Raw genomic sequence first — 10,794 nt, forward strand, 5'->3', positions numbered from 1 at the left:
ACGATGAAAATTTCAGACCCCTCCATGATTTCTAAGTGGGAGAAATAGCAAAATAGCAGGGTGTTCAAATACTTATTTTCTTCACTGTATATGCATTTTTGGTGCAACTCAAACCATGTGGGTAATAGGACGACAAGCAGCACCCTCTGTAGGAGGGCTGTTTCAGTACATGCCTCTGGAACATTGCATTCCACCAACAGTGCCCATTCTGTTTAACAAAAAGAGCCTTTTAAACATTTTACAACTGTTGTCATAATTCCAAGCAGACCCAAACCTGAGTATTTATGATATCGTTGGCTTACCATACGAAAACGTATGTACATTTGTCTCCACTGTCTGTGAATAGTGTGTTCTAACTTCTCATCCCTTTGATGAAGACTTACAAACTCAGTACTGAAGTGTAAAAATAAACCAAGAAAAGCCACCAAGGAGATGAAACTTAAAAGGCATCCATCAAAATTACCATTATGGAATGCCAACAAACTCAAGTTTAAATCCTTTCTAGCCGGTAATTACCATACTTCATACAAAGTGTAAAAAAAAAACAAAACACAAAATGAAGAGCGCATATTGCATTACTGAAGAGATAATGTGATATACTGTATTGGTTTTCCAAAATGATGTGAAATCAGGGAGAAACTTCAAATCCATGTAAATACACACTTTTCAACTCCTTTTACATAAAGCTTTGTGACTTCTTTGAACTGTTTGAGGAAGGAGAGCTCAATTTGACACCAAGAAAATGATGGGACTGAGAACACATCCCAGAGGTCTGTATGGAAGCATTAAGTTCTGCATTCTTTCATCAAAGGCCCAATACTCAATTTTTTGCAGATGTAACATCTACGTTTAGGATTTCTCACCGCCTACTTCTCCTAGGGCACTTAATGAACTGGGCATAGTAGTTTCAACTGTGGGAAATATTCTGCCATTTCCATTTGAAGACCACTGCCGTAGAATGGTCCACTCAGTGTCTCTGGTCTCCCACTTCATGGGGCGATTCATTAGGAGGAAGGTACTGTTGCGAGGTCCGCAGCCCACCTGAGTGTAACAGGAGGGGGTTGGAGAAATGAGAATGCAGAGGGGGAGTAGCAACAGCAATAGCTACACTGCAGTATTTCCCCTAGATTTTACACCAGCAGAAACATATATGCAGCTGACTTTAAGGTGATTGCTTGTCATCACATTTGTTAACAGCCACCTTTCTTAAGTAGAAATAAAATAATTATAAAGTCAAACACAATGTACATTTGGTCCTTAGAGAGTAGAAATTTGCGCACATTAATAACCAATCAATCAATTAATGAATGTATTCGCTCCTCCATGTGTGATACATAGTAGAGAATTGTGATCTGGCACTACCTGGATCTAGTATGGAGACCAAGTGTGCTGTATGTTGAGCTGAGCATCTCACCTAATCAAATGGTAGGGGAAACACTGCACTGCAGCATAGGAGAGGAGTAAGGAAGAGAAAATGGGGGTAAAGTACCTGCCGCACTAGCGCCACCCTTGGAGATTTTGTTCAGTTTGGAGTTAGAAGTGGACCAGGAGGAATGGTGTTGATTGTGATTAGCTTCAAGGTATGCCCTCTTTCTTGATGAGGAAGAAGTCAAAGATGTGGATCCACTATGAGGAAGTGCTATTCCTTCAATTGTAATCGGTCCTGGAGCACTTCGAAGTAGGCCTCCTCCACTATTGGGGCCCTCTGAGACTCCTTGCCCATTCCCACTGTGAGAGTGCAGGTTAGGGTGACTGTACTTGTGATGGCGATGAAGGTTGGGATCTACACTTCTATGCTGTTTCTCCTTGCTCACCAGTGGGCTGGAATGTTTACTCTTGTTGGCAGCCTTTCCTTCATCAGATGAACTGTTACGCTCTGAGGAAACCTTAATCTTCATCTTAAATTCCTCTTTGTTTCTGTCCAGCTTGGAGCCTCCTCCAGAGCCAGGAATTGCCAGGTGGAGATTAAGCGAGCTTTTATCCCATTTGTCACTGTGATGACATCTGTCCATTGTGACAGGAACTCTATTCTTCACTGGTGAGGCAGTGCTGCTGCTACCTAAACACTGGGCACTCTGTGAAATCTGATCTGTGTGTGAATTTTTGTAATGGACATGGCTCAAAGACGATGCATAGTTTGAAGAAGACGACAATAGTATATTCCCCCTTGTGTTGTTTTCAATGGGTGCGGCATGCTGTTCTTGTCTGACTTTCTGCCCAGAAACAGCAACCTCCACACTATGTTTTTCTCTGTATTTGTCCAACGACAGTTTGGGGGTTAAAGAGAGTTGCGATGGTGGAGGTTGAGCTGACGCAGGATAAGAGGATGAAGTTGGTGACTGATGCTTGCTATGTCCACTCACAGTGCCTCCTTTTAGTTCCTGTTTGACAATGTTAAGATCTACACTTTTATCATTCTTATATGTTGAGAAATTATGATGTACAGAAGCCTGCGAGGACAGTCCATGCTCTTGAGAGATGTTGAGGGGTTCCTGGTTTGTACAGTCAGATGCGCAACCTGCTGAACTCTGGTTGCCCTGGGGCCATTCGCTGTGGCTCGGTGGGTTGAAAGACCCAGTCAGCGAGTCCAGTGACAATGGTGCCCCCCCCGACTGAGCAGACATAGACATCGTGAAGGTAGCACCTGCTTTGGAAAAACTTGAGGAGGGTATTCCAGTAAGTGAGCCGTCACGCAGGGAATGGTCCTGGAGCATTGAAGGGCCAGCTAAGGAGCTATCCGTCAGTTGGATGCTGTCAGATTTGGGCTTTTTAGCAGCTTGGATTGCCTGCAATGCAAAGACAAATATTTACTGGAAGCAAGCAATTTCTTGCATATTTGTATCACTACTTTGTTTAAATATCGCAATACTGTATCACAGGTTATGTTGGAAACATATCAATTTTCAACCGTGGCTGAAAACATTGAAGTCTTGTCAATAAACACAGCTATAACTAGTATTATACTAAACATGCACACACATGAATTAATTACGATGGTAATCTAGCTTCAGTGGACGAGTGGTAAGCATGTTGGCCACAGTCAGGAGATTGGGAAGACCTGGGTTTGATTCTCTGCTTGGGCATCTCTGTGTGGAGTTTGCATGTTCTCCCTGTGGGTTTTCACCAGGTACTCCGGATTCCTCCCATATTGAAAACATGAACATTAGGTGAATGTGAGTGTGAATGGTTGTGCCCTGCGATTGGTGTACCCCACCTCTCGCCCAAAGTTAGCTGGGATAGGCTCCAGCATACCCTGTGTAAGGATAAGCAGCATAGAAGATGGATGAATGGATGATGTGGCTGCTGCTCTAACTATACTGGAATGCCTAACAAGCCATACTACTATAGATTTTTCTGGGAGGCTGAGAAATGTGAGCCCCTTATGGAAGGAACACCCTCCTGTATTCATTTTCAAGTACATTACATTAGTCCAGTCTCATAACATTACATTAGTCTCAATCATATGCCCCTACCCTGGGTGTCAATATTGTGGGAATCTTGAATCTCACAAGAGATGGTCAGAGGCTCTATCTAGTGAGCAATGACCAACACTGAACTCCCAAGCTTGCAACTTATCAAGGGGATAACACAAACATGACAGCCTAACAGTAAAGTACACACACAGGGCAATTAGCACTATTATGGGGAATAAACAACTATGTTAACTCTAAACAAGTAACTTTAGACACATTTTAAGTGCTGCAAGGCATGCTAGGAAGCCAGAAAATTTCCCAGGAATGAGTGATGATGGCTCCCAGCATTTCTTGTGGCATTTTTTGTAAACCGTGTTACAAAGACCAACTTCCTTAACCTTAAGTTCCTCTAACATTACATGGGAAGCATCAATGAATTATATTTGTATCACTTTAAGCTGTCAGGAGCAGGTGTTTGATGACAAGTTAGTCACTCCATTCAAACGTGATTGTGGTGCGAATACTTGATGCGACCCTATCTCCAACAGGCAAAAGGTAAGTTGAGTTTGAGATGCCTAGTATAGGTAGAGCAGACTGTGTGATCTATGGGAAACATACCGAAGTTCTCTGCTCATAAGTGTATCTGATCAGACACACTAGTTTACTCAGTACTAAAATATATATATTATACATATATATTTGCTGCTTCCTACAGCTGTTGTTTCTTGCATTTCTCAGTACCATAACATACTGAAAGATGAACAATAGTGAATACGATTTGATGTCTGTCACACAAGTCACGTGTCACATGTCTGTTCAATTAATTTTGAATGTAAATGAGTCGTCTTACTCGCCAGTTGCGAATTCTCTTTAACCGGCTGGGCGTCTTTTCCAGAATCTGCAGAAAGTCATGGGTCAACTCTATGGAAAAAAAAAATGCATCAGTGTGGTAGAGCTCCAATCATGCCTTTGAAATTCCTTTTTCATATGATATAAATCATAAATTGCCTTGTCTTACCATCAAGCAGCTCATGAGTAACAGAGCTGTCCACGTACTCCCACCAGTGTTTCCCATCAGTAGACACTGGTATCTCCCAGTTGGACCACTTGCACGCCAGATGGATACACACACAGGCTATGACTGTGGGCTTGTACTGGAGGCAGAATGTTGTGAGGTGGAGACTGTCGTGTGTGAAGGTATGCCATAATTCATGTGTGTGACAAATTTTGTTTATATGTTTGCATTGTGTGTCAATGAGGTGATTGATGCATTCCAGGCATGGTCAGGATTGGTCCCACATGTAAACAAAAAGATGAAGACAGAAGGCGCAAATTGTGTTAATTCATGGAAACAAAAAAGGCGTTGGTTTTAAGCTGTGATTTAATTCTGGAAAACTAACTGCAAAACAAAATTTAATTTCAAATCTCATCCTGTAAAGAAATTACCTGAATAAGGAACTGGATTAGCAACTGAACAAACCCAACCCACCATTAACCTTATTGCTCCACTGCTGCAATATTTATATACAATACATAAAAGCTATACCCCCATTTGTGGAATTGATTTTCTGACACAAAGGTAAAACTCATATTTTGGTAAAATTGCTATATCCCATGCAAAATACATTAATATGACATCTCAAGCATAACATTAACAAATGGCTAATGCCATAGCAATGTCTAATGTGCTTAATTGTATAGAGACTCGCGTACAGCAACATGCATCTTGGAAGAAAATATATAGCATTTGGCTGCGCATTAAAAAGCGCAACAAAGATTGACCTGTAAAATCAGGACAGCCTTAAAGAATGTTAGCTCAGTGCAAAATGTGAACAAAAAATAGTCAGCACTGAATCATTGCAACTGATGTGAAGTTGATTAATTTGAATATATTACAATAATTTTCTTCCACCAAAGGCAACTGTAAACAAACCCTTTAAGGAGCCACTTTCAGAAATATCAAGTGTCATGTTTTCATAAAAATTAACCTGACATTTTGCCAAAATATTTTCATTCATTTTATACCAAGAGATGCTCAAAACCTGCTTACAGAATATAGTATAACCATTCTTAGCATGCAGGTCCTTAATGGGTATTGCCATTAAAAAGAAAAAATGCCCTTTTTGGAATTTTGCCCATCATCCAAAATAAGCATCTCTCTTTTCTGCATGTGAATAGATATAAACAGATAAAAAGAGACAGCTTGTTACTGCATGTATGGGATGGAGTTATTCTGTCTAGAAAGTTGTGTGCAAGTCTCCAAAAAGCATTCTAATTAATGCTACACATCTCGACTACAATACTGGCACATTGACATTTAGCCATACCACAGACTAGCTACTGCCCGGGGAGCAACAAGCTTCATCACAGATTACATATTCAACATACCACCAGTACTGCTCTTTTTGAGTTTAACGCTAGGTGTTCATTTCTACTATTTCTATGTGAAATTAATGCGTTGCGAGACGAAAGTCTCAGTAATGAACAAAATACTCAAAATACAAAATGTACCTGTTAATACATGGTGACAACAGGTATACAAAACACTGGAGCTTTTGGGAGGTGTTTTAATAGCGGTCTTTGTAGGGGGCATAAGTGGATCCCATCTGTTTTTCGATCTTTTGAATGCACATGTCTTTCTCTTTTGAAAGACGTGTTTGCGTCTTACATTATTATTATGGATGATGGCCAAAATTCCCCTAAAGTGCAGTTTTCCTTTAGGAAAGGTTTACACATTGTAATGCAACAGCTTTTATCAAAGTTTTTGCACAACAGTCAGAAAACAATGTGCATCTACAGACAATCATACAACAATATATGCATAGAAAAAAATATGAAAGATAATTAAGAAAAATATTTTGCTGTACTTACCGGAAGGACCTCTATGAGAAATGTTTACATCTGTGAAATCTTTAGCGGCTATTCAGGCTACCAAAGTGTCTTTTAGAATTCTGCACTTTTTCGCAACCGAAAAAATATGTGGGTTTCAAGCGCACCACTACACTTCGCATCTTGCATTCAACCCATCGGTGCCAACACATGGTCCCTTGTACAATACACCGCACTGCAACTGGGGCCGGTAACACTACAAGCCACTTTGTCCCGCTCCCTTTAATCAAAGGAGGTGAACTGAGTAGGCAAGCGTCCCAACAACCACCAGTGCAAGAGGGGCCTGTTGGACACTGAAAGGGTACCCTGCATTACAGGAAGCAATGGTGTGCAGTCAAAGTGCAACATAGGAGGGGCAGGATAACAACCTGTTGGTAGCCATGAAATAGGATGTCTGTGCCAGATCCTTGCTTGCTGTGAGAGACAAGACAAAAGATAAGAAAGGACAAATAATTAGAATTATAAAAAGCCTGATTTATAATTAGTACATGTGTTAATGTACTAATTATGGAAACCAACAGGAGACAAATACAAAATCTTTGAGTTGCCCACAACGACAGAAGTTCTACTTGCGAGCTTGTTTGTATTCCGATTCAGTGTTTTTCTACGTTAAGAGAATAGAATACCTGTTTACAACCTTCTAAACACGCCGTTTAGCATTATCAGAAACCTGTAGTTATTAGTTAGCCAGGGCACCAGCAAAGCAAAGAGCACCAACATTTGTGGAACCACCTAAAAGTAAATGGTAGTGGCAAGTCATTATGTTGACAGTCTTACTAATTAAACGTCTTTATTTTAATATGGTAGTTTTCTGCTTCTCTCTAATTTGGATAGTATAAGACTTTACCTTAATATACATTATATATCTTGTTAATATTAATGCTCTTTTTGCATATCGGTTAACAGCTTTCTTTAAGCCCTCAGCATCTGTCCCAAATATCGGTCAAGCTCTAATCTAGAAGGACCTGATTATTTTGCAAGTTGATACTGCCACATCTATTTATTCTCTGGCAGACTAGGTGCATAATTGGTTTATGTGCGAGGGTGAGCAAGTAGCTGCAAATCTATTTGTAGCAGTCTGCAAAAGTAAAAATAAACTAGAATTGCAGGGGAAACGTTCCAAATTTGATATCATATTTTCAGGTTTTCAATTTCACCAAAAGTTTACAAATCACTGATAGTTTTGGTCAAGTTACCAACAACCACAAAGTAAACTCAAGCTAATTAAAAGCAAAAGATAATAAATACTGTACGGTCATACAAACATCAAGTCATCAGGGTTTCACCGCACTCCCCACCTATTTATTAGGTGCAGGGTAGAGTACGTACACGGAACAAAGACAAAGAAAGAAGCCTCTACCTCGCACTAGCTGGGAACATTTCACCACATCAGTGTGTGGGTGATCAATAGTAATTTCAAAGCCTGGAACAAAATACATATGACAGGTGAGTTCAACAGAGACAGTTGGGAAGTGACATGCCATTCCCCCACCCCCCACTGTTTTACACTGACTGTTATTAGGAATGTGATAACGTCGGACAGAGCGTTAACTTAGACGGAAGAGTTTAAGTATTATGAATAAAAATAGTAAAATCACATAAGCTCTGTGCGGTAACAATCCAATGTCACGATACAGTGACAAGTAATTGTAATTGTAACTGATTATTGTGACTGGATTTCACAAATTAAGCATTTTTTATAGAGTCTAAAAAGGCCATTCTTAATGGCAAACTGAAAAAAGAATGACATGTCACCTTTTGAACAATTAATACAAAGAGTAAAGTAGATCATAAAACAAAACACAGGCAGAAACTCAGTCATCAATATGAAAAAAACCCTCAAGTATGATAAGCCAGTAATGGTTATGGTATACATAGTGCTCTCTCATAGCATCATCCACTCTGGACACCACTACTTACCAAGGGTCTGCAGCACTATGGATTCAAGTATCACCAGCTCTTGAGCTTGCTGGAGGTATGCCTGAAGTTTGATAGACAGTCATTACATAACAATTGTAATGAGTCTATTAGCTTACCTAACAACTGAGTTTAAATGACCAAAACTGAAACCAGAGCGGCCATTAATTCTTTCAGTGGAAGAATTTGAAGCTGTTTGGACCACACCAACAGCAGGCCAGAGTAGGAACAATTATCCCATGATAGAGGGGTTGGCACAGGGCATACATTGGGGGAAACCATGGCCAACGAATGAATTGGAAAGACAAGATGCGTTAAAAAAAAAAACACGATTCTTCACATAGAGACCCCAAACTTACATTACTCTTAGTGTCAAGAGGAGATTCTTGAGAGTTGAGGCAGGCGTGTGCAACTTTAATGACATATTCGAGTTTTCGTGGCTGCTCTTCCACCTTGGCAGCCAAAAACAGCGTGGTAGGAGATATTGTCTGAAACAAACACACTGAAAATGTACACCTTGTATAAAATACGGGTATATACTAAAAAGATAAGGAGTACTTACATTCCTGTGGAATTTGGTGAAAGAATGATGCATATAAAATCTATGCATGTAAACAATTGCTGTGTTTATAGTTAGTTGAGAGCTGGAATGTCGGTCAAGGAAATATTAACATTGTTAAATCAACAAATATCTCCTCGTTTTCGTCCCAAGAAGAAAACAAAGTGGGAACCGCACAATGTTGGGCAAATACCGCTTCTGCTGACTAACAATCGGGACGAGCAAATATCAAACTGGGCAGACTTTCTTCATATGGCTCAAGCCACTAAGGATTAAAAGGCTGTATTTTGGGAGAACGGCTGACATACCAACAAACGACGATTCACGGGCCCGGTGGGCAAGAAGCTATGGCCTAGCTAGTCAGCATGTTACATTCATTGACGCGTGGCTAAGCAAAACCGTTTTCGATGGTTTAGCTGCGAATTAAAGAACATCATTAAAGTGTGACACTTAGCAATGACGTTTAAATCACATGTATTCGTAGTTCAGCACAAGCGAGGCTAGAGTTAGCATTGTGTCCGACTCTCGTCACTTAGCTTCATGTCTCGTTTTGTTGAATAAGGATACACATTTAGCCTCTGACCCATGTCTTGGATCAGATTTGCAGCTTGTTGCCGATAAGAAAGCTCCCGGTCTGCCTCTACTCCATATCGGCGAGACGGTGTATTTTCCAGTTGCTCCCGGGTGAAAAACCATCTCGAAGTACATCCCCGGCTAGTCGCCATTGCTCTGCGATGGTCATGGGGAAAGCGGATATGACGTCACCAAAAGGTCGGAAATGGCAACTTCCTTGCCTATTGTTTTTAAAACAATTAAGTATATTATAGTATATTATTTTATAAGTGGTATTATAATTTTATTATCAGTATTTTGGGAATTTGTCTTTGTTGTCGTGTTTTAGTTGTCTAGTTGCCCCAAAAAACATGTTTTCCACCATTTAATTTGAATGAAATTTCATCTCCCTATACTTAAAGTCAATGTATATCCCATATACGGTTTATCTTTTTTTATAGCTGAAGTCCATGAGTTTGAAAGGCTTAAAGTTGTAGAGGAAGGAGTGGTAATGTGAGACATGCAAGAATGATTTATCAATACACTTTGCATATTTATTATTAGTCCAGGGTGTTTCCTAGAAACATAAATCATCATGTGTTTAGGACAAAGGGTAGTGGAAATATGGTTGTTTTATAAAAGTGGGCAAGTGCCCCAGACCTGGTGTAAAGTGAGACGGACCAGAAAAATCAAGGGTTTAAAGTGGGACAGGTTGGGGTCATCTGATACATATACACTTACTGTTTCCTCTTTAAAAACATCATATTATAACCACATATGTTGTAGCTGTAAGACTCCTGACATATTACTTGAAATATACACATTCTATAGGACTAATGTCAGACTAGTAACAGAATCATGGGGATATTGGTCAATTAGCACATTTTTCTCAACACTTGAAATCACTCCAAACAAAATCAGAATCACAATCAATTGCCATGATGGCTTTTATACAATAGCTATAACATAACAAATGTCTATCCATCCATCTTCTATAGCCTATCTGTCGTCCAGACTTCCCTCTCCATGGTCGAATGCCTTCTCCAAGTCCACAAAGCACATGTAGAGTGGTTGGGCAAATTCCCATTCACCCTCAAGGATCCTGCCGAGAGTGTAAAGCTGGTCCACAGCTGGGAACCGTGATCCCAGTTGGAACACCCTCTGGTCCCCCTTCTTCATAAAAAAAACACAATATAAAGTAATATTATTTTGATATCTTTCAGACTGAACTTACCATGAGTGAGACATGTCTCACTTCATCCCACACCCTCTCTAGCATTTCAGGCAAATCTTCAACTCACATCAAGCACAGAGCGTTATATTATGGTGTAGTTCATGAACATGGATAGTATAATTGATAGTATAATTGTCAGTTTGCTTTGACATAATTCTTTATTAAGTATAAAAATCATGCTTACTAAATCACCCTGAGGTTATTTTCTTCATAGCCGAGGAGAAATGGAA

At 39.9% G+C, this 10,794-nt stretch overlaps 2 protein-coding genes across 3 annotated transcripts; both read right to left on the reverse strand.

Moving 5' to 3' along the window:
- Positions 1 to 93: 93 nt before the first annotated feature.
- ccnt2a (cyclin T2a) lies at positions 94 to 4,693 on the reverse strand (the record flags this gene model as incomplete). Its single annotated transcript, XM_058082317.2, has 4 exons — positions 94 to 1,041; positions 1,490 to 2,786; positions 4,264 to 4,334; positions 4,432 to 4,693. Coding segments are annotated over 4 exons (1,704 nt in total), but the record flags the coding sequence as incomplete, so codon positions are not given.
- Positions 4,447 to 9,533, reverse strand: LOC131135899 (cyclin-T2). Of its 2 annotated transcripts, XM_078795184.1 has the most exons (7): positions 9,346 to 9,533; positions 8,782 to 8,863; positions 8,579 to 8,707; positions 8,223 to 8,283; positions 7,663 to 7,725; positions 6,285 to 6,716; positions 4,447 to 4,595 (listed from the first exon to the last, which is right to left on the reverse strand). In XM_078795184.1, exons 1-6 carry the CDS (start codon positions 9,501 to 9,503, stop codon positions 6,637 to 6,639), a joined length of 573 nt encoding a protein of 190 aa, XP_078651310.1. In that variant the 5' UTR covers positions 9,504 to 9,533; the 3' UTR covers positions 4,447 to 4,595; positions 6,285 to 6,636. The 2 variants fall into 2 exon arrangements, with proteins under 2 accessions (XP_078651310.1, XP_078651311.1); XM_078795185.1 differs by lacking the exons at positions 7,663 to 7,725; positions 8,223 to 8,283.
- Positions 9,534 to 10,794: the final 1,261 nt, after the last annotated feature.

This window comes from Doryrhamphus excisus, linkage group LG12 (assembly GCF_037039965.1).
Source record: "Doryrhamphus excisus strain RoL-2023G ecotype Guam linkage group LG12, RoL_Dexc_Guam_v1.1, whole genome shotgun sequence".
Lineage (NCBI taxonomy): Eukaryota > Metazoa > Chordata > Actinopteri > Syngnathiformes > Syngnathidae > Doryrhamphus > Doryrhamphus excisus.